Source organism: Eulemur rufifrons, chromosome 8 (assembly GCF_041146395.1).
Source record: "Eulemur rufifrons isolate Redbay chromosome 8, OSU_ERuf_1, whole genome shotgun sequence".
Classification (NCBI taxonomy): Eukaryota; Metazoa; Chordata; class Mammalia; order Primates; family Lemuridae; genus Eulemur; species Eulemur rufifrons.
In genome coordinates, this window is record NC_090990.1 from 31244312 (window position 1) to 31271897 (window position 27586).

The 27586-nt window shown below is 53.9% G+C and overlaps 1 protein-coding gene across 1 annotated transcript; it reads left to right on the forward strand.

Moving 5' to 3' along the window:
• The first annotated feature begins 1923 nt into the window (after positions 1-1923).
• Positions 1924-21752, forward strand: TIE1 (tyrosine kinase with immunoglobulin like and EGF like domains 1). The gene is made up of 23 exons (XM_069477825.1): positions 1924-2071; positions 5190-5507; positions 5600-5710; positions 7129-7284; positions 7448-7579; positions 7739-7879; positions 8068-8196; positions 9053-9198; positions 9431-9575; positions 12052-12210; positions 12358-12495; positions 12658-12954; positions 13381-13671; positions 14016-14206; positions 16357-16567; positions 16725-16835; positions 17049-17239; positions 18060-18173; positions 18284-18354; positions 19506-19546; positions 19633-19729; positions 19811-19910; positions 21267-21752. The coding sequence occupies exons 1-23, from the start codon at positions 2014-2016 to the stop codon at positions 21336-21338; spliced, it is 3420 nt and encodes a 1139-aa protein (XP_069333926.1). The 5' UTR covers positions 1924-2013; the 3' UTR covers positions 21339-21752.
• The last annotated feature ends 5834 nt before the right edge of the window (positions 21753-27586 follow it).

The following is a 27586-nucleotide window of genomic DNA, read 5'->3' on the forward strand; positions in this document are numbered from 1 at the left end:
ACACACGGAAAAAATTCTTTTATACTTATAGGATTTTTTTTATAATACAAATTCTTGTGTACAAATGCTACAATATTTGCATTTTATTTATCTACAAATCATTGTTGGGTTTTGTTTCCCAGTGAAAGTGGAGAGGGCAGATGGGCCCAGAGTCTACACGTGCCAGTGTCCTAGAGTCTCAAACTTCTCCATTCTGGGCAAGCACCTGTGCCAACATCCGTGTTATTTTTAAGAACAAATGCCCCCCAAGTGCTCTCCATACATTTTCAAAATGACATCAGGCCCAACAGGTCTTCCAAGAACAAAGGGAAAAGTTCCACACGAGTGTACTCTGCCTACAATCCTGCCACACAAATGGCCCCAGTGTTTTCCAGCTCCTTTCTCATCCCAGATTCTAAGACCTTGGCACCAAGATGAGCTGACGTCCAAGGTATCAACCACTCTCCCCAGCCCCACTCCCACTCCCACTCCTACCCAGAGCCTTGTCCAGAGAAAGCTCTTCCCAGCCTCAGACCTAGGAATGGGAGTATCTGTCGGCCTCGTGGGGTCGGGAGGTCTTCCCTGATCCTTTTTCATGCTACTCCAGGAGTCAAACCCTCTCCTGGGACTTTTCAGTGACCTTCAGGGGGCCCTGGGCCTAAACCAGCTGAACCAAGCTACAGGGACCCAGCTTCCCCGGGAAAGTGCATTTGAGTGGGTGGATCCAGAGGATGAAGCCTATACCCAGAACAGACTCTGGGACGATGTCCCTGCCCCAGAGGGAGGGTTTGGACTTCCAGACCTAAGTCATCTAAGCTGGTACCAGGTCTCATCCCACCCCAACCATTCCATTCCAGGCCAGAAGGGTCACAGATTTAACCATCGAGCCTGGCGACCTGACGGCTCCTCCCTCTGCCCCCAGAAGGCCCTCCCACAGTCATTCCTTACCTGCAGGTCATGTTCTGTTCTGGTGACTGCCGGCGGTGATGAGAGGCGGAGCAGTCGGTGCCAGGGCAGTAGGAGATGAGTCTGGGGAAGGCAGTGGAGGCAAGATCCACGGGGCTTTGGAGGCTTTCCCAAGAAGCTGGGACTGTTCCCAGGTTGTTGTCAGCCAGGAAGAGTGAGTGCACCTCTGTGGGAAGACTTCTGCTGCCCCCGTGCCCGGGGATAGATGTGGGTTTGCTGCAAAAGGAATGACATCTGGCAAGACAGTAAGCTTCAGCCGAGGGCTATCTATGCAACAGACTCACTCCCTGTGTGTTCCCCTAGGTCTGCTTAGCGTGTGCCCTTGTGGAACGACCCGCCCACAAGAAAGCAAGGACCAAGTCAGAAGTTCAAGTCCCCAGCCTTGCCACAACCTCGGGGTGCCCTTGAGCACGGCATGACTCAGTTTTCCCATCTGTAAAGTGAAAGGTACACAAGATAGACCCGAAGGCTCTCTGTTGCCCTGCGTTCCTTGGAGTGTGTACATTCTCAGAGCCACAGAGATCCTCTGTCACACATGTGAACTGCTCTCTAGGATACCACGTAACTTTCTGTGTCCTAGGGCACATACGTGAGGAGTCACGTGGGCCGCTTTGTGTGTATGTGCTGGGGGAGGGGAGACCCCAGAACAATGTCCTCCCCCCATCCCTCCTCAATAGGCGGAAGCCACTGGCTTCCTCCCTTTCCTGCCACCTTCTGCCTCCCGTGCGCCAGCAAGACTGAGGATTGAAGGGAGAGGGAATGGGAAATCAGGCCAGCAGTCCCCAGGTCTGTCCTTACCACAGCCCTCCCCCCACCTCAAGTGACCCTATTCCAGGGCCCTCCAGGCCACACCCATCCTCAGCCTTGAGGGGGGCCAGACTGGGAGGCTCAGGGGCAGGACAAGTCCTCCCACCCCTCTGGCCTGCCACCCCTCCCACCCAAGCCACCTCATTTCCTCTTCCTCCCAGACACCGATGCACACTGACCCGCACAGGCTGAGCACTCAGACCCAGAGCCACTGACCCCAGGCCAGGCTCGTCCTGGCTGGCCTGGGTCAGCCTCCGGAGTATGGTCTGGCTGGGGCCCCGTCTCCTGCTCCCCGTCCTCTTCCTTGCTTCTCATGTAGGTAAGTCTTCCCTGAGCCCTCAGCCCATTTCCAGGCCCCAAGGCCCTGATTTTCTCCCAAGAAACCCTATCCCATCATAGAGACAGAAAGTAGAATGGTGGCTGCCGTAGGCTGGGGGGAGGGAGGAATGAGGAGTTTCCGTTTTACAAGGTTAGAAGAGTGATGGAGATGAGCAGTGCTGATGGCTGCACAACGTTATGAATATATTTAATAACACCAAACTGTATGCTTAAAAATGGTTAAGATGGTAGATTTTATATGTATTAACCACAATAAAAAATTTTGAAAACAAAAGAAACCCCATCATCACTGCCATCACTTTGATCCACTAGAAAGTGAGATCAGGCCAGAAAAACCCAGGCAGATGCTAGAAATCACTGCAGCCTGGGATCAGGGAGGGGGAGGAGGTGGATCTTAGGACCAGAGGGAGCACCAGGGCCCATGGGCCCCATGACGTTTTCAGTGGGTGCTCATAGGGTCAGTGTTGGATTCATTCAGTTATTCATTGGAAAACATTTATTGAGCACCAATAATATTCCAGGAGTTGTGCTAAGTGCTGGGCCATTAGCTGAGAGAGGCCAGCAACCTCCAGATCTGTACAATGACATTAAATGACCCCGACTTCCTACGGTTGTTATGAGGTTTAAATGAGATGATGTATGCAGAGCGCGTGGCACCGTGCCTGGCGCTGGGTAAGGGCTTCTGAGTTCAGGGAAGCTGATTCCTTCAGTCCACTGGTCAGGGCATTAGAGCACAGAGGCTGCTTTTGGGTGGTTCATGGTCTCGTACAGAGAACAGGACGTGGAAAGAAGGCTAAACAGAGAGAGACACAAAAAGCACTAGAGGAGCACTGAGGAGGAGGAGTCAGCTTACTCTGCCCCAGGTGACAGACAAAAAGGGAGTCAGGAAAGATCCACTAAGAGATGACCTTCATTCCAGGAGGCCAGAACAATACATGCAATTCTCAGGGGCAGGGGAGTGTTGGGAAAGAGGTGCCTGTGGGGAGCGCAGCAGGAGGGCCAGGTGGGAGCAGCAAGGGGCGTGGGAACATGTACATTATCCTGAGGGCAGTGGGGAGCCATGAGAGGTTGTAGGAAAGAGAGTCATGAGGTCAGACTTCAGTCTTAGATGGATGACTTTGGAGGATGAGTTGGCTAAGGAGAGGGTGTGGCTATCAGAATGGTCCAGGCGAGTAGGGATGAGGGCTCAACAAAGGCAGGCTTGGGAAATTCGGATGAAGTCAAGAAGCTTTTAGGACAGTGGTCCTCAACCTTTTCAGCACCAGGGACCAGTTTCATGGAAGACAATTTCTCCACAGGGGTTGGGGACCACAGTTTAGGGAAACAATGTGTGGAATTTTGTGTGACTGATTGAGGCAGCCACCATAATGCTCAGAGGTGTGGACTGTAGGATCAGACAACCTGGCTCTGCCAGTTACTAATTGTATGATCTTGGGCAAGTTACTTAACTTCTCTGAGCTTTCCTTTCCTCGCTATAAACTAGGGATAATCACACCCATCTCCCAGGACAGTCAGGATGGTAAGATGAGAGAACATCAATTAAGTGCCCAATACATAATTGACATCCAATAAACATTCATCATTATGACAATGGGATTATGAGATGACTCCGTAGTTTGTGTCTCAGGTGGCAGGTGCAGTCCACTGAGTCAGGGAGCACAGGAGGGGAACAGGTTTGGGAAAAGCTGATGAAAATACAGGTCAGGGCTGAAAGGCTGTCCCCAAGGCATTGACTCAGAGGTCACAGTTAAAGCCAACGGAGTGAAGAGCTTGCCCAAGGAAGCCTGTAGAATAATTGTCATGACCCTCCTCCCTAAATGGAAAAAACATAGACTTCCCTGGGGGGTGTGGGGATCCAATGGGTGCTTGGTAGGAGGTAGGTGGTCAGTAAATGCTGGCTTCATTTACTCCTGGCAGGCTTTTAAAGAATGCTAACTGATAAGCTAAGTGGCACTTTAATTAATTAATTAATTACCTGACAGCCAGCAGGGACAGAGAAGGAGGGGCTCCGGAAGCCACGGGACCTGGAGCTGGGGCAAACTCGCAGGGCTGTCCTTGGTCTGGCCTGGACTGGGCTCTGGTCCCACCTGGTCTCCCTCACTCGCTGTCTCACATTTTCTGCTCCAGCCACACCAAGTGTGGACAGCCTCCTCCCCATACCATGATATTTTCACTCCAGGCCTTTACCCAGGCTGTTCCCTCTGTCTAGAATGCCCTTTCCCTACCCCTGCCCTCTGTCCCTCCCCACTCTCCCCATCCCATCGAGTCCTGCTCCAGTTTCATCTCCCAGGAAGCATCTCTTCATCCGCCTGCCTCCCCATGCTGGGTTAGGGGCCCCTTCTCTGTGATCCATTATATAGCACCCTGCATTGGGCACCTGTGTCCATGCCTGCCCCCCCCCCCCACACACACACACAAGGCATGAGCTCTTTGGAAAGCAAAGACGGAGATCCACCTGGCCTTGGTGTCGTCTGGGTCCCAGGCCTGCCCCTCAGGCAGCTGGGCCGGCCCCAGCGAGCTGTTTCTGCTCCACAACCCACTGGTGGCAGAGCCTCTCCCACCTCAAATCCCAGCCCACCAAACGTCTCTGCATGTCTGCAGTGACACTTCTGTTCTCCAGGGCCCTCCTAGCCTGCACCCTCGTGGTGGGGGCAAGGAGAAGGGGCTCAGGGAAGCCCTTGCAGGGCAGTTTTAGAGACAGGCCGGGAAACGGGACTGATAGGAGCAGAGTGAGGAAATGGAGACAGGGAGCAGAGATCATTCTTTCCGAAAGCTGAGCTCAAAGGGAAGCCATCTGGCAGGAGAAGGAAGGGGATGCAGGGCCAGAGGAGGATTTGTGGTTTTGTTTTTGTTGTTTTAGGGTGAAGAGACTTGAGGGAAAGGGGCTGGAGCAGGTGGAAGGGGGGAGGGGAATGGAAATGCCTGATAAAGTGCCCGCCAGTGGGGTCTGAGCCACAGGGCAGGGCAAGGAACAGGGGCGAAAGTGGGGACCCTCCTCAGAGGGGCGGTGGAACAGTAAGATCAGAGGACTGGGGTGGGGGTCTCTGGGCAGAGGGTCGGCTGGGCCCACGATGGAGTCACCGGTGCCCTGGCCCCAGGGGCGGCTGTGGACCTGACGCTGCTGGCCAACCTGCGCCTCACGGACCCCCAGCGCTTCTTCCTGACCTGCGTGTCCGGGGAGGCAGGGTCGGGGAGGGGCTCGGACGCCTGGGGCTCGCCGCTGCTGCTGGAGAAGGACGACCGCGTCGTGCGCACCCTGCCGCCCGGGCAGCCGCTGCGCCTGGCGCGCAACGGCTCGCACCAGGTCACGCTGCGCGGCTTCTCCAAACCCTCGGACCTCGTGGGCGTCTTCTCCTGCGTGGGCGGCGCCGGGGCTCGGCGCACGCGCGTCCTCTACGTGCACAACAGCCCCGGAGGTGAGTGTGGCGGGCAGGGGTCAGGGGTGGGGTGGGGGACCACCTGGCATGTGGCTCTGCCCCAGAGGCTGACCCCACCCTCCACCCCGCAGCCCACCTGCTCCCAGACAAGGTCACACACACTGTGAACAAAGGCGACACAGCTGTGCTTTCTGCACGTGTGCACAAGGAGAAGCAGACAGATGTGATCTGGAAGAGCAATGGTGAGGGGGCATTTGAACCAGCCGGGCAGGCAGACCCAGAGTTCTAACGCTGAACCTCCATCGCCCTCGGAATCCTCAGCTTTGGCCCCTTACACACTGGTCACCCTGAAACATCTCTTACCCTCCTGGCCAACCTCCAGGGCACCTCTGTCCTGGACCAGGTGCCACAGGATGCACCTGAACCCATCTCAGCTCAGCTCCTCCTACCCTACTCAGAGGACCAGGAGCCTGTGGTCAGCTACCTCCTTCCCTCTAACCCCAAACAAGCACTTTTTTGAACTCTCATCTTTGTCCCCTGGGAGTTAGCAGGTGCTGTCACATGCCCACCTGGCAGGCGAAAAGCAGCATCCCATGAGGAGGCAAAGAACTGGTAATAAAATGCCAACACAGGCAGGGGAAGGTCTAGCCTCCCCCAGAGATCTATCCAGCCCAGATCCCTGATGCCTGCGACAGACACATGATGAGTCCTGGGCAGACCTGGGGGATCTCAGCCCCAGGCCTGCCCTCCATCCTGGCTCAATCCGGCCCTTTGGCTAACCCCTGGGAGGAAGCTGTTTTCCTGTGTGGCCCCAGAGATTCCTGCGGAAGGGGGACTCTTCCCTTGGGCCAAGGGGTTCTGAGCTCCAGGCCCCCTAGAGAGAGGCAGGCAGACCTGGGTCTCTAGAACCTGTTCAGTCCTGAGCAAAGAGGCAAGAAGGGACTGGGGCAGGGACTAGGACGCCGCTCTAATTAGGGGTCTGCAGGTCCTGGAGGGAGAAGCTCAGGGGAGAGACACCGGAGTAGATGGCACCTGAACTGTGCCCGGGAAAAGTGGGAAGGCAAAGAAGCCAGACAAAGACGGAAGGAAGGAAGGGCATTCCAGGAGGGGGCTGGTAAGAGCACAGGCCGGAGGGTCAGGAATGCAGGAATGCGGGGTTTCAGGCAGGATGTGGAGCAGTGTGGGGGTGAGGGCCCAGCAGGGGCGGAATTGGTGAGATAGGGTGCTGAGGAGTTAGATTCATCCTGAGGGCGGGGAGCACTAGGAGCTGTGCCAGGAGAGTTACAGAGGGATCTGTTGTGGAAAGATCACACTGGCTGCTGAGTGCAGGGCCGTGGGGAGAGGCGAGACTGAAGGCAGAGACCCTGCTTACAAGGCCGTTGGTGGCTAGGACCAGGGTGGTGGCGGTGGGCTGGGGACTGGTTTAGGAGCTGAGGAGCAGGTAGACTGAATAGGACTTGTGAGTTACTGGGGAGTTAGTGGAGCACGAAGAGGGTGCTTTTGAGCTCTTTGGCTTGGGTGCTAGGCTCTCGTGACACCATCCCCAGGTCTGACCACTGTGCATGGGGCCCACTGGTGTGACGTGGGCAGAGATGGACAGAGCGAACTGACACCAGCCCTCACGTGGTGCTGAGGCCCCTGACCCGTTCCTCCACCCCAGGATCCTACTTCCACACCCTGGACTGGCAAGAGGCCCGGGATGGGCGGTTCCTGTTGCAGCTCCCAAATGTGCAGCCATCATCGAGTGGCATCTACAGTGCCACCTACCTGGAAGCCAGCCCCCTGGGCAGCGCCTTCTTTCGGCTCATCGTGCGGGGTCAGAGGCAGAGGACAGAGGTCGTGGGTGGTGTGGGAGGCTGGGAGCCCTATGGGTACTTGCTGTGGGTCCCCTGGATCCCCCAGATCCCCAGAGCTACCCCAGCTTTCAGTGGCCGTGGCCAGGTGGGTGAAGGTCAGCCGCTGAAGACATTTCCCTCCAGGTTGTGGGGCTGGGCGCTGGGGGCCAGGCTGTGCTAAGGAATGCACAGGCTGCCTGCATGGAGGTGTCTGCCACGACCATGACGGCGAGTGTGTGTGTCCCCCAGGATTCACTGGGACCCGCTGTGAGCAGGGTAAGGAGGAGGGGAGCTAGGACCCTGGCAGGGGAGGATGGCTGACTGGGGGAAGACCCTAGAGCCATGGGAATGGAGCTTGGAGGGTGAAGGTGCCAGGTAGACCCCTGGACCCTGGGGCCTGACAGAGGCCTGTACACCCACGCACCCTCTTTCTAGCCTGCAGAGAGGGCCGTTTCGGGCAGAGCTGCCAGGAGCAGTGCCTGGGCACATCAGGCTGCCGGGGCCTCACATTCTGCCTCCCGGACCCCTATGGCTGTTCTTGCGGGTCTGGCTGGAGAGGAAGCCAGTGCCAGGAAGGTACGGACTAGCCTACGCTCCTGATCCCTGTCCAGGACAGTGGGCCACAAGCTTGACCGAGGCCCTTCCGTCTGACCCTGACTTACACGCCAAGCCCTCTGCAGTCCCGGCTCACCTGACCAGTGCCCCATCTGGGCCCTCCTTGCCCCCGCCCCGGGCCCCTCTAACCACACCTCCTCTGTTCCCAGCCTGCGCCCCTGGTCATTTTGGGGCAGACTGCCGCCTCCAGTGCCAGTGTCAGAATGGCGGTACCTGTGACCGGTTCAGCGGCTGTGTCTGCCCCTCCGGGTGGCATGGAGTGCACTGTGAGAAGTCAGGTATGAGCACCAGGGTCTCTGACACCCCTCAAAATGAGTCAGCTTTCACCAAACTCATCTCCCTGGCTCAGAAGCGACTCGCCCCTCCTCTCCCTGTAACGTCCAAGCCCCACACTCAGGGAGCTGTATTCTGGCGGGAGTTCTCGGCCATCCTGACCCGAGGGGCAGCACCCCAGAGCACATGGGAGCCCAGAGGATGCCACCAACCTTAGTCGGGGAGGGTCGGGGAGGGCTCTGGGAGGAGGTGTGATCTGAGATTGGAGAGGAAGGACAGGAGAGGGATGGCCAGGGAAAGAACACAGGCAGAGGCCCAGGGCTTGAGGACTCAGGCGTGCATTCCGGGCAGTGGAGTGGGGGGATGGGGAGTGCTCAGAAGAGGTCAGATCGTGAGACTTTGAATGACCGTGGGGCTTTTGAACGACCAGCCAGAGAGTTTGCACTTAATAGGATAGGGACAAGAGGGAATTGTTAAAGAGGCACAAGGTGGTGAGATTTGAGTTTGAGAAAGGACCCCTAGATGCTGGCTGGAGAGAGGAAGCAGGAGACCCTGGAGGAGTCCGCAGCCAGGGACCGGAAACGATGAGGCCTGAGCTAGTGTGCTGGCTGCGAGGACGGCGAGGGGCCTGGCGGTGGGCATCAGAGGGGGAAGCGGGAGCGGGTAGGAGGCAGACTCTGCACTGATGGGGCGTGGGGCTGAGGGTGCTGGAGGAGGACTTTGATGGCTTTCAGGCTTGAGTGACGAGGTAAATGGCGGTGCCCCCACTGGGAAGCAGAACACCAGATGAGGGGCACTTTGGTGGTCATGTGTGTGCCCCATGGGAGCTCCAGGATGAGTGTCCTCTCTGTCTCTCCCCAGACCGGATCCCCCAGATCCTCAACGTGGCCTCGGAACTGGAGTTCAACTTAGAGACGACGCCCCGGATCAACTGTGCAGCCGCCGGGAACCCCTTCCCAGTGCGGGGCAGCATGGAGCTGCGCAAGCCGGATGGCACCGTGCTCCTGGTCAGCCCCGGACCCCCGAGCCCACTGGCCCCCATCCTGCAAGCTGCATGGTCGATCCCTAAGACCCCTAACCCCTCAGAACTTTCTGCATGCTCTACCCATTGGCCAGACCATGCTCAAATGAGGTCAGGCTGGTAGGTGAGGGGCTGCCACGGGACAGTCCAGACGAACACACGTGTCTGCTACAGGAGGGCTCACTCTCTGTGGTCTGTCCCCTTCCCCCGTCCCTCAGTCCGCCAAGGCCATCGTGGAGCCAGATAGGACCACAGCTGAGTTCGAGGTGCCCCGCTTGGCTCTTGGGGACAGTGGGTTCTGGGAGTGCCGCGTGTCCACATCTGGAGGCCAAGACAGCCGGCGCTTCAAGGTCAATGTCAAAGGTCAGTAACGTCCTAGCTCCATGGAGAAGGGACAGTGAGCAGAGTCGGCACTCCCTGATGCTGCTCAGACTGGGGATCCTAGCAGGATGGCAAGGGCATCTAAGGTCACAACCTAGCACCAGGCAAACAAGAGGGCTGTGGTCAACCAGAGGTCCAGGCTGGCCAGTGTCAAGGCTGGAGCACAGCTTAGTCCCATCTGGAAAGGACATCTCCTGCCACAGAAACTGGGTACACCCTCCAGCTTCACCCTTCCTCCTGCCTAGCCATGCTGCCCCTCAGCCACCACACACACACAAGTCCGAGTCCCCCCAGGGGAGTGCATGGGGCTGTGGAGCTCAGAGGGTGACTGGCTTCGCTTCCCCGGGGCGGTGCATGCCTAGGAGTCTGCCAGGTGAATAGGAGGGAACTGCCAGTCCCGGGGTTGCCCAGAGCAGAGCACCCCACCCAGGTCAGGTGCCCCTTCACCCACTCCAGCACCATGAGCCTCGGTTGCTCACACACCTGCCCCCCTAAGCCCATCGCTGCTCCTGACCCCTTCTCCTCCACATGAGCCCCCCTTGCATTGCTCTTTCTCACTGTCCACTCTGCCCCCCAGCGCCTTGCCTTCCCCTGGCCCCACCACCTGGCTCCACCCTCCACCTTTCTCTGCTCCCCCTCCCCGGGCTTTGGGCTCAGACCACCTGGGCTTGAATCCTCTTTCCTCAAGTTCCTTGCTCCATCACTTTCGGCGAGGTACTTAAACTCTTTTGAGTTTGTTTCTCTCTCTGTAAAATGGAGGTAAGGTTGCTATGAAGATGAAATTAGAGGATGCATTTAAGCATTTAGCACAGGGCCTGACACAGGTGTGTGCTTGATATACATTGACAATTACTGGTATTTCAATGTCATCTAGTCCCAAGATTTTGATTGTTCTCTGGCAACACCCACATGAACCATAGGCACCAGGGGCTCCTCAGGACCCAAACTGGGCCTTTGTCTCCCCCAAAATGAGCACCGCCTCATGACATGCTCATTGCTGCCTGACACCTCCTCAGCTCACAGCGCCACATCAGGCTTGTCCCTCTTCCCTCCCTCCCTCCCTTTCTTCCTTCTTAGAAAGTCAGTCTGCCCCGGCGGACATGATAGTTCACACCTGTAATCCCTGTACTTTGGGAGGCTGAGGCTGGAGGATCACTTGAGGCCAGGAGTTCGAGACCAGTCTGGGCAATATAGTGAGACCCCCATTTCTACAAAAAATTTCTAAAAAGTAGCCTGGCATGGTAGTATGCATCTGTAGTCCCAGCTACTCGAGAACCTGAGGCAGGAGGATCCCTCAAGCCCAGGAGTTCAAGGCTGCAGTGAATTATGATGATACCACTGCACTCCAGCCTGGACAACAGAGTAAGACTTTGGTTCTAAAAAAAAAAGAAAGAAAGAAAGTCAGTCTGGTAATTATTCGGAAGAGGCAAGGGAACCTGTCAGGGCATCAATGCAAAAATCTGGAGGCCAGGAGAGGAACGGTGGCCATGGAGTGGGGAAGCCAGTCAGGAACTTGAAAGCCGCTTTGGAGTAGAACCAGTTGATTTGGGGTTGCCTGCTCAGACAGACCTAGTTCAAACCCTGGCTGCGTGACCTTAGGCCAGCTAGCCAATGTCTCTGAGCCCCAGTGTTTCCATGCGGGATAATGAGCCCTGTCTGGAGGGCAGCTGTGAGGATCAGAGGCCGTGCAGGCCGGGCACGGTGGCTCACGCCTGTAATCCTAGCACTCTGGGAGGCCGAGGCGGGTGGATCGCTCGAGGTCAGGAGTTCGAGACCAGCCTGAGCAAGAGCGAGACCCCGTCTCTACTAAAAATAGAAAGAAATTATATGGACAGCTAAAAATATATATAGAAAAAATTAGCCGGGCATGGTGGCGCATGCCTGTAGTCCCAGCTACTCGGGAGGCTGAGGCAGTAGGATCACTTGAGCCCAGGAGTTTGAGGTTGCTGTGAGCTAGACTGACGCCACGGCACTCACTCTAGCCTGGGCAACAGAGTGAGACTCTGTCTCAAAAAAAAAAAAAAGAGGCCGTGCAATGAGGCCTCGGCTACAGCAGGTGCTTCATCATTGGCACCTTTTTTTTTTTTTTTTAAATTAAGAGAGCGATGAATGCTGAGGGGAGGGGCAGAGAGCAGGGTGACACCCAGGTTGTCCCCCCACCCTGAGTTCCAGCCCCTCAGTCTACCCCCACGCTATAAGGGCAGGGTATGCACCTCAAACCCTGTCTGGCCACATCACTCCCTCACCTACCAACTTTTGGGACACACTCATGTCCTTATTGCCAAATCCCTGACCATAGCTCTGTCCTCGCTGGGCCCTGGCCACTCTGGCCAATCTTGGTCTCTCCGAAGCTCCAGACAAAGCCCAGAGGTGTCTTTGATGCCCACTGCATAGCCCCTCCTTCCCCTGAGGCCTGGACAGGCAGTGTGGCCATGCCTCACCCCGAGTCTCCCGGCAGTGCCCCCAGTGCCCCTGGCTGCACCTCGGCTCCTGGCCAAGCAGAGCCGCCAGCTCGTGGTCTCCCCGCTGGTCTCGTTCTCTGGGGATGGACCGATCTCCTCTGTCCGCCTGCACTACCGGCCCCAGGACAGCACCATGGCTTGGTCGGCCATTGTGGGTGAGTGGGAGGGAGCCAGGGCTGGGTGTAGGGGAGCGGGAAAGGGAGGGTGGGTGGTGCAAGGAGAAGAGGGGGGCTGAAGGGGGGCGTGGCAGCTTCTAGAAGAGGCTGAAACTGAATGATGTGTACCGCACACCCCATCCCCAGTGGACCCCAGTGAGAACGTGACGTTAATGAACCTGAGGCCGAAGACAGGATACAGTGTCCGTGTGCAGCTGAGCCGGCCAGGGGAAGGTGGAGAAGGAGCCTGGGGGCCTCCCACCCTCATGACCACAGACTGTCCTGGTGAGTGGGCAAGAGTCATCTCTCCCTGTCCCCGCAGGGGTTCCTGTCCTGTCCCCCAAGGGGCCCCTGCCTTTCCCCTTGGAGGCTGCCCACTGGGGATCGCTGTCCTGTCCAGCCCTGAGGACCCATTGGACAGCTCTGACCTCTGACCTCTGGCCCCAGAGCCCGTGTTGCAGCCATGGCTGGAGGGCTGGCATGTGGAGGGTCCCGACCGGCTGCGAGTGAGCTGGTCCTTGCCCTCGGTGTCTGCGCCGCTGGTGGGCGACGGTTTCCTGCTGCGCCTGTGGGATGGGGCACGGGGGCAGGAGCGGCGGGAGAATGTCTCGTCCCCCCAGGCCCGCACCGCCCTCCTGACCGGACTGGCGCCTGGCACCCACTACCAGCTGGATGTGCGGCTCTACCACTGCACTCTGCTGGGCCCCGCTTCACCCCCCGCACACGTGCATCTGCCCCCCAGCGGTATGCCCGGGCTGGGGACGGGGGAGCACATGGGACACAGGCACACATGAGACCAGGAGACGTGGGAGGAGGTTGGGTGGGTGTGAAGCGAACACAGGACATACCTAGAGCGGTCAGGCAGACATGACAGGGGGACGTGAGGAAGATATAGGATACCAGGAGGACATAGGTCACCAGAAGCATGTGGGACAGGGACACAGCATGGGGGGACGTGGGGAGGACTTGGGATGCAAGGGGAACAAGGGGAAGCAGAAGCTGGGGGGAGAGGGTGGCCTGGGGCAGAGAGGAACTCAGCCTGGGAGGGGAAGCAGGGGCTTGGCAGGGTGGCTCCCTTTCTGGGGTCCAGAGAGCAGGGGGCATGGAGCAGATGTGTCTGACCCCCAGCTACATAGCCTGAGCCCCGTGTTCCTGCCCCCATTGCCCCAGGGCCGCCAGCCCCCCGACAACTCCAGGCCCAGGCCCTCTCAGACTCCGAGATCCAGCTGACGTGGCAGCGCCCAGAGGCCCCGGCTGGGCCTATATCCAAGTACATTGTGGAGGTGCAGGTGGCTGGGGGCGCAGGAGACCCGCTGTGGATGGATGTGGACAGGCCCGAGGAGACAAGCACCATCGTCCGAGGCCTCAATGCCAGCACGCGCTACCTCTTCCGTGTGCGGGCCAGCGTTCAGGGTCTTGGTGACTGGAGCAACATGGTAGAAGAGGCCACTCTGGGCAACGGTGAGAGGGCAAGGCCCACGGGACCCCAGGGCCCGGGTGTCTCAGTGCGCTCTCTCTCCACATGAGCCTGCCGTGCAGCCAGGGCACCCCAGGCCCGTCCCAACAAGTGACACAGCCCTGGTCCTGGGAACTCTGACCTTTCCCTTCTTGTGACCCACTGTCCTATGGCTGGGAAAATCATGTTACTCCTGTGGCACCCCTGGGCCCTTCCTCCATGTGGCCTAAGTGACTTCCCTGTGTCCTGTACTGGGATCTTTGACCTCTCCCTCAGTGTGACGCCATGTGTGGCCTCTGGGTTCCCTGACCCAGGCATCCCCACGAGCTGCCCCTCTTACTGTGTCCAGGGCTGCAGGGTGAGGGCCCAGTCCAAGAGAGCCGGGCAGCGGAAGAGGGCCTGGATCAGCAGCTGGTCCTGGCTGTGGTGGGCTCCGTGTCTGCCACCTGCCTCACCATCCTGGCCGCACTCCTGACCCTGGTGTGCATCCGCAGAAGCTGCCTGCACCGGAGACGCACCTTCACCTACCAGTCGGGATCGGTCAGTGACCCACGCCCGCCCCGGTGCATGTGTGTTTCTACCTATGTACACATAAGTGCTTGTGTACCGTGTGTGTGTGCCTGCACGTGTGTTTATGTCCCAGGTATCAAGCTACACTCACAACACTCAAGGGTGCAAAATTATTTCTCTAGAACTGAACTCAGCTCATGAGCCCATTTATGTTGGTGGTGAAATATTTAATATTCCTCGTTCAAAATAACTCAGTTATGTCCATATTTCACCAGGGCCAGTTCCAGGCTTGGACTCCTGGACTTGGGTTTTCCTTGCCCCCTTCCTTCTCCCCAGGGGTGATCTAAGCCCAGGTAGCACGGCAATACCACGGAGGGGCACCTGGGTCCATGCTGGCCTTTGTCCTTGCAGGCCCTCGCAAACCTGGGAGCCAGCTTCTGTCCACACACATCCTTGGCGGATGTCCTCAGCCCTGCTGTGGCCTCCTGCCAATAGGCCACTCGTGCCGTGAGCTCCTCATCCCAAACCCCTATCCTTGCAAATCCCAGGGCCTCCTTTGGGAAACGTAAGAACTCTGGGGGCTTCCGCAGACCCTGTGGAGGGCAGCACGTTCTGTGACCCTCAGACCCATCGCCACAACCCCTGCGGCCTCGCCACCGCCCTGAAGAAAGGTCACCAGCCTCCACTCTTCCTGGCTGCCCTGTAAACCTGCCAGAGTTTTCCGTCCTCCTGCAGCCCATGCCCAGCCAGCCCTCAGGCCAACACTTAGAGGTGGGGGCAGGGGACCCAATGTCCCCTCATCTTGTCACACCCTCCCATCTGGCCTCCCACCCCAGGTCCTGTCTCCTCTGGGTTCTCCCTCACTGTTGTCACTCACGACCTGAACTCTACCCTTGGTCCTCCAGGCCTGGACTCTTGATATTTAGAGGCAAGCTTTGGCATTAAAAAAAATAAATAAAGCCCTCTTCTTTCTCGAGGGCTGACCCTTGTGATAGAAAGCCTAGTGTCCCGGGCTGGTGTCTCTGCTGTGCCTTTAAAAAAATCCACTCAGAGATTCAATTGGCTTCTTTGTTCCAGGCTGTGTCGGCCCTTCCTCTGAGGTCAGTGCACACAGAAAGCCATCACTGCTGTGCTGGGGGAGGGGACCAATGTCCAGGGCAGGAGGTGGGAAGGCAGCCACATACCGTCATAACTCAGGCACGTGTGTGTCCCCTTGTGGGGACCCCCTGTGTATATGCGTGTGTCCTGGATGCAGTATGTCTCTGTGCACCTCCCTGCTCACGTGTGTACATGTACCTATGCATGGAAGCACCTACATACGGTGCTGCCGTAAGAATATGTACGTGCACTCTGGTGTGTGCTTTCAGCTGTCCATGCTTCATGCAAATCCGTGTGCGCCATGTCCTCGGCCCTTGGCCGTCAGACTGGGCTTTGGTGCACTTAGGGAGTCCCACCACAAGGCCCGCCTCCACCCCTCTTCCAGCTCCTTTTTCCTTTTCCTGCCCTCAGCCCTGCCCAGGTAGCCCACCTCCTACTCAGATGAGGGAACTGGACATTCTTCTTTGTTGTGCTCTTGCTGTATTCATGTCCTGGCCTGGCTTTAGAGCTGTGGATAGACGCCGAGTGTGTGCACAAGAGTAATCTCTAATTCTGCTGCTGTGGCGAGGAAGAGCCCTCCACTGGCTCCCAGCTGCTCAGGGCTTAGCATGTGTTAGGTGCTCAGTAAACGTACCTCACCTACAGCCAGCCCAAGACTGGGATCCTCTCCAGAGCCTCCCTGGGGACAAAGAAGCCTAGGTGTGGGATCAGTACCGTGGTGGGGCGCTCCCTGCTTGCAGCTCACCCAATCCTTTTCTGTTTTAAATGTTAGAAATATCATCCCTCCCTGTGGCTCCTAGCAGTAGTACCTGTGAGCCCTCCTTCTGCCCCCCAGAGCCCCACACACCAGATCCCCAGGCTGCAGCTGTGCCTTTCTCTCCATGGACATCTGTCCACCCAGCAGCCCACCTGCGGCTCTACCACCTGAGATTCTGTGCCAGTAGTCTGTCCCTGGCTGACCCCCAGGGCGCCCTCTGTCCATTTGTCTAACCGTTGGAACCACTTTGTGCCCCCGTCTGTGCCCTCTCCTGCCCCCACCTCTCTTGCGTGGACTGTCTACCCACTTATCCCCTCCTGTGAAGGGCGAGGAGACCATCCTGCAGTTCAGCTCAGGGACCTTGACGCTGACCCGGCGGCCAAAACCACAGCCCGAGCCCCTGAGCTACCCAGTGCTGGAGTGGGAGGACATCACCTTCGAGGACCTCATTGGGGAGGGGAACTTCGGCCAGGTCATCCGGGCTATGATCAAGAAGGATGGGCTCAAGATGAACGCAGCCATCAAGATGCTGAAAGGTACCCTGGTGGTCCCCTGACCCAACCCTGGCCCTCTCCTTCGTCCCACAGATCCCAGGTCCCCCCGGCTCCCTCCAGCAGTTGGCCCCCCACCCTCACCAGCGTTATTTCTCCAGAGTTATTTCTGGCAAAAGTGATATTGGATTTTTTTACACAGAATATGCCTCTGAAAATGACCATCGTGACTTTGCGGGAGAACTGGAAGTTCTGTGCAAATTGGGGCATCACCCCAACATCATCAACCTCTTGGGGGCCTGTGAGAACCGAGGTGAGCTCCCAACTCATCACCTACTCCTTCCGAAGCCCTACCTTCGGCCATCTCCTCCACCACTTCGGCAGCTTGCTGGGCGCTGCCGGTGACCTGCACGTCCACCTCGGTTCTCCCTCATGCGTCAGGCTTCCTGTCTATTACTGTTGGGCACCTGCTCCCAGCCCAGGCGGCCTGTATCTAAATCACCATGTCTGTCTCCTCCCCTCCCAGGCTACTTGTACATCGCTATTGAGTATGCCCCCTACGGGAACCTGCTAGATTTCCTGCGCAAGAGCCGGGTCCTGGAGACTGACCCAGCTTTTGCTCGAGAGCACGGCACTGCCTCCACCCTCAGCTCCCGGCAGCTGCTGCGTTTTGCCAGCGACGCTGCCAACGGCATGCAGTACCTGAGTGAGAAGCAGGTGTGTGAGTCGGGCAGTGGGGGAGGCGCCGGGGAAGGCTGCTGAGCGGCTTCAGGAGATAGAGTTAGCGGGCTGGGGCTGGATGTGGGGACTGAGGAACGGTGAGAAGGAAGGATGTGGCCCCCGTTCCTGGCCCTGGTGAGAGGGTGAGTGCAAGTGCAGCGAGGAGGGAGCCAGGGCGAGAGGCAGGTCCGGAGGGGTGTGGAGTGAGCAGTTGCAGGTGCCAGCCCAGCACCCAGGAGAGAGGCCCAGGCTGCAGTAGCAGTCTGCAGCCTGTCACCCTGCAGATGGTGCCTGATGGGGAGCGGATGGTGAGATCCACCAGGCAGGGGGCTGAGGACACTCTGACTGAGTGTAAGAAAGGGGCGACTGCCCAGGGGGACACAAGGCATTTTAAGGATAGTAAGGCTTTGAGTATCTTTGAAAGCAGAGGGGAAGGGCCAGTGCCAAGGGCAGAGTTGATGGAGAGAGGCCTCTGAGGAGGATGCAGGACCAAGGGGGGTGAGAGGGTGGGAGAAAGGGGGTAGGGGACATGGCAAGAGGGGAAGGTGCCATGTGGCCACAGTCATCCCAGGAAGAGGGATACGGCCTGAACTTGGCCATGGCTCTGGAAGGAGGGCATGAGAGCCAGCACTGATTTTTCTCAGACAGGAGTTGGCTGATCTAGGATTGAGGCCCAGGTGGGTGGGAGAAGAGGAAGGGACACTACAGGCATCAGGGTGCCCATGAACACTTGACGGTGGGACCAGACCCCTGACTGCCCCACTGTCATGGACTTCCTCATCCCCCAGTCTTCTCTGACTTCTGACCTTGCCTGCAGTTCATCCACAGGGACCTGGCTGCCCGAAATGTGCTGGTCGGAGAGAACCTGGCCTCCAAGATTGCAGACTTTGGCCTTTCTCGGGGGGAGGAGGTTTATGTGAAGAAGACGATGGTAAGTATCATTCAACCTTTCCCCTCAGGGCCTGCACCTATCCCTGCCCGCCAGAACCCCCAAACAGGCCCTTTCTCCACGCCCGACCCCTCAAACCCACTCTCTGCCAGGGGCGTCTCCCCGTGCGCTGGATGGCCATTGAGTCTCTGAACTACAGCGTCTACACCACGAAGAGTGATGTGTGAGTGTGGAATGGGACAGGATCAGGGGGCCTGGCCCCCCAGGGTCACACGGGCATAACCCAGACACATCTCAGAAATGGCTCAGGTAGTCTAAGGCGTGACTTGGCATCCCTAGGGTGGTTCTAGGTGTCACACAGGTGTGTCTGGAGTATACCTCGGCAGTGCCCAGCATCTTAGTGGGACGGTGGTGGGGCTAGCTGGAAGGAGCTTTTATCTTGGAAGGTGTTTCAGGAGTAGGATTGGGGTAGGGGTAGGTTAGGATTGTGTTTGTGTAAGAGACGGGGGGTGCCTTGGAGAGGTTTGGGAACACTTGTGGATAATTCTGGGCGTAGATGGAGAGACCACTAAAGAAGTACTCTCACCTTCCCCTCTGAAGGTCAAGGTCATGCCCACCTGAGGATCTTACCAGAGTATGATCCCCAAGGCTCCCCACCCTCAGGTGGTCATCTTGGCACACTCCCCCCCCAAGGAATATCCATCTCTGTCTGAACCTGCCCAACCTTTCAGCCCTGACTCTGAGCCACTCTGCTCCTTGCCCCAAGCCTTTTGTCCTGGCCTGCCCAGCTCACTGTCCCCACACTGACTGCCCCTGTGACCATCACACACCTACTTCCTGCTTCTGCCCCAGGACTCCCTAGATCCCCTCCACCCACTTGAACTCTCACCCTGGTCTCAGGTCTAACGCACACCTATCCACGGGGATTACAGTGTGAGAGGCAGTTAAGAGCAGATTTAACTGGGTTTGAGCCAGACTGCCTGGGTTTGAATCCCTGCTCTGCCACTGACTAGCTGTGTGATCTTGGGCCAGCTAACTAACCTCTCAGTGCCTCAGTGTCTCCATCTATAAAATGGGGATAATAATAGAACCTATATCACAGGGTTGGTGTTAGGGTTAAATGAACAAACATATATATTAAATAATCGGTGCCTGGACCATAGTGAGTGCTCAAAAAAATGTTGGCTATAATTATGTGGAGCCTGGGTGTGGGAGACTGTGCCAGAGCTCAGTGGAGCACAGATAACAGCTGGCTGAGGCCAGGCACTCGCAGAGTAGCCACATGCAGGGCCCGGAAGGGGCTGCACATCTCAAGTAGGCAGAGACCAAACTTCCGGGGCCTGGACGGTAACTGAGGCATCCTTCTCATTTCAGCTGGTCGTTTGGGGTCCTTCTCTGGGAGATAGTGAGCCTTGGTGAGTCCCCGACCCCCATTCCCCAGAGTGCCCCCACCTTACCCACGTGGGGCCCTGCACTGACAGAGCCCTGTCCCCTCCTGCAGGAGGCACGCCCTACTGCGGTATGACCTGTGCTGAGCTCTATGAAAAGCTGCCTCAGGGCTACCGCATGGAGCAGCCTCGAAACTGTGACGATGAAGTGTAAGTCACCTCAGCCTCGAGCTTTGTGACCCCATCACCCCAGTTGGCCCTGACCGCTCATCTCAGCAATGCCCTCTGCAGGTACGAGCTGATGCGTCAGTGCTGGCGGGACCGTCCGTATGAGCGACCCCCCTTTGCCCAGATCGCGCTGCAGTTGGGCCGCATGCTGGAAGCCAGGAAGGTGAGGAGGCTGGGGTGGGGGCTGAGGCTCCCCCAAGTGCTCTCTTATAGGTGCCAGCCACACTGCCTGCCCAGACTCCCTCAGCCGGGGCTGTCACCATGCTGGGCTGGGCCCCAGGATGCAGCCCACCTCTCCAGCCTTTGCTGGGTTAGACACTAGGCCAAAACTCTTCCAAGGCCGCTGCTTAGCCTCAACTGCAAATCCCTCCCCAAGTGCCAGGTCCCAGCCTGCCTATCTGTCCACCTCTGTTGAGGCCATCAGCCCAGGCTCACCTGGGACACCTCTCCTCACCTGGCACAGAGCCAGAGCAGAATGTATGAATGGTCAACTAACTAAGTGGATGGCTGGGGAAATGGATGATACAGTAACTGTGTGAATGAATGAATGGAATTAGTGGATGGATGATACAGCAACTGTGTGAATGAATGAGTGGAATTAGTGGATGGATGATATAGTAACTTTGTGAATGACTGAGTGGAATTAGTGGATGGATGATACAGTAACTGTGTGAATTAATGAGTGGAATTAGTGGATGAATGATATAGTAACTGTGTGAATGAATGAGTGGAAGTAGTGGATGGATGATATAGTAACTGTGTGAATGAATGAGTGGAATTAGTGGATGGATGATACAGTAACTGTGTGAATGAATGAGTGGAATTAGTGGATGGATGATACAGTAACTGAATGAATGAATGAGTGGAATTAGTGGATGGATGATACAGTAACTGTATGAATGAATGAGCAGAATTAGTGTATGAATGATATAGTAACTGTGTGAATGAATGAGTGGAAGTAGTAGATGGATGATATAGTAACTATGAATGAATAGATGGAATTAGTGGATGGATTATACAATAATTACATCAGTAAATACATAATTCAGTAACTGAATCATGTGAACAAATGAACTATCAAATAAATAGAAATGAAAAATATATTAAAATTAGTAAATATGAAGAGTTCTTCATATGAATTAATCGATGACTAAATGACTATCTTAAGAATGAAGGAACAATCAAATAACCATATAAATGAGTGAATCATCAAAAATAGCCTTTGACTAGATGAATAAGTAAATGAATGAATGAATGTATAAGCAAACAGTTCATTCGATGAATGCGTGAAAACCCTGCTCTAACAATGGTGTCAAGGGCCTCTCAACCAAGATGCCCAGCTGTGTCTGATGCCCACACTGCCCTGGGCTGGTAAGAGCCACCCTTGGCCATGGGGCCATCTTGAGTCTCCGGAACAAATCAGTGTCAGTCCAAATGCCCCAACCGCATTAAAGTCAAGGAGCTTGAGGCCAGATGCACCTTCATCCACTGCCGCCACTAAAGCTTGCTCTACCCCCAGGCCTATGTGAACATGTCGCTGTTTGAGAACTTCACTTACGCGGGCATTGATGCCACGGCTGAAGAGGCCTGAGCCGCCATCCAGCTAGAACCTGGCTCTGCTGGCCAGAGCATTCTGCACTCCACCCTGTGACTTCTGACCCTGACAGCCTCTGACCTAAGCTGCCTCAAGGACTTATTTTTTAACTTAATGGTGAAAAGAGGGGATCCAGGGAAGGGGTGGGTTTAGGGGAATTGGGTCCCATGCTTTGCAGTTGCTCCCTCGCCCGCTGCAGCTGTCCTCGTAGCTGCCCCGGGCACCCTTCCCTCTAGTTCAGCTGTCCTTCAGGTGTGCTCCCCATCCCACTGCAACCCACATGCAAGCCCCTGCCCCAGCCCCTCCGTCCCACCCAGCACACACACCACTAGCACACTCTGTTCAGCTACTCTCCACTCCCTGCCTGGTATTCAAAAATAAATAAATAAATAAATGCTCTGAGAAGCTCCATCCAATGTCTATCTTTTCCTTTAGTCAATGAGGGGGATGGAGTCTGGCGATGGGGGTGGGAATTAAGCCCAAGAGAGAGAAACTGGTCTTTCCAGGCAAAGAAACACTGTCACTAGTTATGCTCTCTGAGGCCCAAGCCCTCTGTTGAGGTTCCCTCTCCAGGATGGGAGATGTTCTGGAAGACCCATTTACACATGCACCCTAGCCCTCACCTCTGTCCTAATCAGAAGTCCGATTTCCCTGGTCCCACTCTGCTCTCCAGCCTCCATCACCAATGTGTCTCCCCGAATCTCTAGGTGGCTGCCAGCCTCGGGTTCCTTGCTCTGTCCGAGCAGTCCATGCCAGGACTGGCTGCAGCCCAGCCTCGCTCAGACTGGCACCTCAGCACCAGACAGAGTCTGGCCCGTCTTGGACTCCTCATGCTCCTGTCCTTTTCCTTATGCTCCAGACAGCCACCTGACTGCCCAGCTTGTGAGCCCAAAACGGGGAGGAAGGCGGAGGCCACTCCAACTGCAGCCAACCATGCTGGGACCCCTTTGCCTTGCTCAGGGTGTCACAGTGCTCCAGGAGGTGCTCCTCTCCTGGGCTCCTGCTGCCTGTCCTGAGAGTTAATCCCACACTGCCCCATGCTGTGTGGCCTCCGGGCTTCCTACCCTTGGGGTGACTCATGGCTGGCCTCAGATTTCTCTCCCCCTGGTCCTTTAGAACGTTGTGTCTCACAAATTTTTTCAATGAACCAAATGAAATCAAAGAAGGTCTAACACTGTATGGCCAGAGCACGGATTCTGGGATCACACAGACATGTGTCCAAGTCTCTGCTGTATCACTCACGACCTGAGTGGCCTTGGTCAAGTCACTTAAGCTCTTGGAGCTTCAGTTCTCTCCTCTGGAAAGTGAGGTCAGTAATAACGACCTCATTGCTGTTGATGTTAGATGAGATCACACAGGCCTGTCTTTCACTGCTGGGCCTGGGCCACAGTCAGGGCTCAGTACATGTCGCTGACATCACTGTGCTCAAATGCAGGAAGGGGAGGGGCGATGATCAGAGCCCGCATTCCCAAAAGACTTGAATGGTTGGAGTATGAATTTAAAAGGAAGAAATTAACTGGAATAAATGGGAGGCTATGTAGGATGGAGGAGATGGGATTTGCTAGAATAAAACTTCATTTCAGAGCCACATTCACTGCAGGGATATTGCCAGGTCCAGGGTATGGGGATTAAAAATTTGTCCCTGATGGAGACGGGTATGTAAACAAGGATGCACCTGTAGGGTGACAGATATGTAAACAACAAAATAACAGTGGGTGTGCTCTAAGAGACAGAGGAGACCCGGGGAACACTTGAACAGGAAGTTGGGGCAGGAAAGTTTTCCAGAGAGAATGACATTTTCATCTGGGCCTTGAAGAGGAAGCAGAAGATCACCAGAGGAATTGATCCTGGCACAGGAAACGGCACCTGTGACACATGGCATGTTCAGGAGCTGCAGATAGTTCCGTGTGGCTGGAACAAAGAGGCAACACAGCTCTATGAGAGTAACAAGCCCAGAGAAGAGAGGAAGGCCAGGCTGTGCTGGGCCTCACAGGCAGCACTGAGGACATGGGTCTGTATCCTAAGGGCAGGGAGGCCATGCAAGAGCTATAAGCAGGGGTGTGTCATGATCAGATTTGCATTTTTTAAAAAGTCACTCTGGGTACCCTCTGGAGAATAGATCATGTAGAAAAAAGAGTGAAGGTGAGGCGGGTGCTTATAGATACCTTAGATGAAATAGATATATTCCTAGAAAGATACCAACTAACAAAACTGACTCAAGAAGGAAGAGACAATCTAAATAGACTTATAACAAGTAAAGAAAATGAATTAGTAATTAAAAAAAAAACTACCCACAATGAAAAAGCCCAGGCTTCACTGGTGAATTCTACCATACATTTAAGGAATAAATACAAAATCTTTACAAATTTCCAAAAAACAGGAAAGGAAAGAATGTTTCCCAATTTATTCTGTGAGGCCAGTATTACCATGACACCCAGAGCAGACAAGGCATCACAAGAACAGAAAACTACAGACCAATATCTCTTATAAACATGGAGGCAAAAATACTAACAGACAGAACCCAGCATCATATAATTAGCTGGGCATCATGGCATGTGCCTTTAGTCTCAGCTACTCGGGAGACTGAGGTAGGAGGATTGCTTGAACCCAGGAGTTTGAGGTTGCAGTGAGCTATGATGACGCTACTGCACTTCAGCCTGGGCAACAGAGCAAGACCCTGTCTCAAAAAAAGAAAAAAGAATCCAGCAACACATAAAAAAGATTACACACCAAGATAAAGTGGGATTTATCCCCAAAATGCAACGTTGATTTAACATCTAAAAATCAATTAATGTAATACATATCAATAGAATAAAAAACAAAACATTATCATCTCAATAGATGAAGAAAAAACATTTGACAAAAGCTGACACCCTTTCATGATTAAAAAAAAACTAAAAATATTACAAATAGAAGGAAGCTTTGTCAGCCTGATAAAGGAAGGGTGTTTACAAAAAAACCACAGCCTAACATCATACTGACTTAATAGTGAAACACTGAATGCTTTCACTATTAAGATCAGGAACAAAACAAGGAGGTCTGCTTTCTCCACTTCTATTCAACACTGTCCTGGAGGTTTTAGCCAGAGAAGTTGGGCAAGAAAAATAAATAAACAGCATCCAGACTAGAAAGAAAGAAGTAAAACTATCTCCATTTGCAGATAACATGATAGTGTACATACAAAATCTTAAGAATTCCACTAAAAAACTATTATAACTAATAAGTGAGTTCAGAACAATTGCAGGATACAAGATCAATATACAAAAAGTAATTTTCTTCTGTACACTTACAATGAATAATCTGAAAATGAAAATAAGAAAACTGCTCCATTTATAATAGCATTAAAAAGAATAAAATACTTAGAAATAAATTTAACAAAAAGTATAAAACTTATATGCTGAAAATTATAAAAAATCATAGAAAGAAGTTAAAGAAGATCTAAATTAATGGAAAAGCTTCTCATGCTCATGAATTGGAAGACTTAATGTTGGCAAGATGATAATACTTTCCAAGTTGATCTACAGATTCAATGCAATCCCTATCAGAATTCCAACCAGCTTCTTTGCAGCCATTGATAAACTGATTTTTAGTTCACATAGAATTGCAAAGGACCCAGCCAGAAAGCCAAAACAATCTTGAAAAAGAGGGAAAAGTTGGAGGACTCATATTTCCAGATTTCAAAATTTACTACAAAGCAACAAAAATCAAGACAGTGTGGGACTGGCGTAAGAACAGACATACAGATCAGTGGAACAGAAGGGAGAGTCCGGAACTAAATCTATGTGTCTATGGTCAACTGATTTTCAACAAAGGTGCCAAAGCCATTCAGTGGAGAAAGAATGGTCTTCAACAATGGTGCGGGGACAACTGGATAGCCACATGCAAAAGAATGAGGTTGGACCTCTACCCAACCACCATATACAAAAATTAACTCAGAGTGGATCAGAGACCTAAATATAGGAGGCAAAACTATAAAACCTTTAGAAGAAAGCATAGGAGTAAAACATCATTACCTCAGACTTGGCAGTGGATTCTTAGATGTGACAGCAAAGGTACAAGTAACAAAATTAAGATTAGATAAATTAGACTTCATCAAAATTGAAAGCTTTTGTGCATCAAAGGACACTATCAAGAAGGCAAAAAGACAACCACAGAATGGAAGAAAAATTTTACAAGTCATATATCTTACAAGAGACTTGTATCTAGAATATATTAAGAAGTCTTACAACTCAATAGTAAAGGGACAGATAACCCATTTTTTTAAATAGGCAAAGGATCTGAACAGATATACAAATGGCCAATAAGCACATGAAAAGATGTTCAATAAGATTAGTCATCAGGAAGTGAAAATCAAAACCAAAATAAGATATCACTTCACATCCACTAAGATAGGTATAATCAAAAAGATAAGTGTTGGCAAGGAGAAAACAGAACTCTCATACACTGCTGGTGGGAATGTAAAATTGTGCAGCCTCTTTGGAAAACAATTTGGCAGTTCCTTAAACAATTAAACATAGAGTTCCCATAAGACCCAGAAATTCCATTCCTAAGGATATACCCAAGAGAAATGGAAATATATGTCCACACAAAAATGTGCACATTATGTTTATAGCAGCATTATTCATAATAGCCAAAATATGGAAACAACCCAAGTGTCCATCACCTGATGAATGGATGAACAAAATATGGTATATCTGTATAATGGAATATTATTCAGCCATTAAAAGGCAATGAAGTATTAATATGCACTACAACATGGATGAACATTGAACATACCATGCTAAGTCGAAGAAGCCCGTCACAAAAGACCACATATGGTAGTTATATTCCATTTATATGAAATTTCCATAATGGCAAATCTATAGAGATAGAAGGTAGATTAGTGGTTGCTTAGGGCTAGGAGGAAGTTGGGGGGATAAGAGGGTGAGAGTAAAAGGTACAAGATTTCTTTTTGAGATGATAAAAATGATCTAAACTTGAGTGTGCCTACACATGTCTGTGATTATACTAAAAGCCATTGAACTGTGTCCTTCATATGGGTGAATTGTGTGGTGTGTGAATTATAACTCAACAAAGCTGTTTTTTTAAAAAAGTGAAGGCCAGGAGATCAGTGATAGACTACCACAGTGGTGCAGGTTGAAATGACAGTGTGGTCGTGGTGAACTGGAAGAAATGCTGCAGAGAAAGAATGGAAAGGGGTTGGATATGGGAGTGGAAAGAGAGGGAAGAGTCTAGGGTTACTGCCAAGCTTCTGTTTATATGACAGCTGGATGGAGATGCCAGTCACTACAAGAATAAAAACAGCTAATACTTACATGTACTTAATTGCCAGGCACTGTTCCAAGCACTTTGCACATATTAATTCATTCAATCTTCAACAACCCTGTTAGATAAGTGCTACTATTATTACCCTCATTTTACAGAAGAGAAAACAGGCTCAGAGAGGTTAGGCAACTTGGCCAAAGTCTGGCAGCCAGTAAGTGGCAGAGCTGGTATTCAAACCCAGATATTCTGGCTCCAGAGTCCCTCACTTGGCCACAGGACTCTTGCTGCTTGTCTGGCACAGCGGGGAAGGGCCAGAGTTGGGTATAGTACACTTCCAAATACAACACAAATACGTCGATCTCGTGCATGTGCCAGGTGGTGGGCCCCAAAAGCACCCTCCCCAACAGAAGACCCCCACACGCCTGCTGGGGCACCACAAGGACCCAGAGCCCAACTACAAACAAGTCAGCACCCTGCAGGTACAGAGCACAGTCCTGAGTGCTCAGCCTGACCGCCCCCACCCATTCCAGCTTCGGTTCTCACTGCCTCCCTCTACGGAGCAAGAGGCCAGCCCAGCAGCACAAACTTGTTCCCGGAGAAGCGATGGAAAAGCAAAGAGGAAAAGCCTCACTGGGGAAGGCGAACGTGGTGAGCACTTTATCTGAGGGGCCTCACTGCAGCCCATCCTAGCCGCAGAAAAGCAACTTCCCCCGTCAGCCCTGAGTCATTCATTCTGCTCAGCCCCAAGGAAGGGGTGATTTCCTGCATGGCCCCCTGGGCATCTCAGGCTCCTCCCTTGGGCTGTGGGTCCTCCTATCTCATCCCAGGTCCTCTCCGGGGCAGGGCTGTCGTGGGGCCTTGCACGGGGTTAGAGAGAGCCCAGCAGCCCACGGGAGGACAGCTCAGGAGCCAGGATGTCTCGTGGAGGACAGAGAACAGATGGCTGACCAAACAGGGTCCCCTGCAGCCCTCTCCCTCGA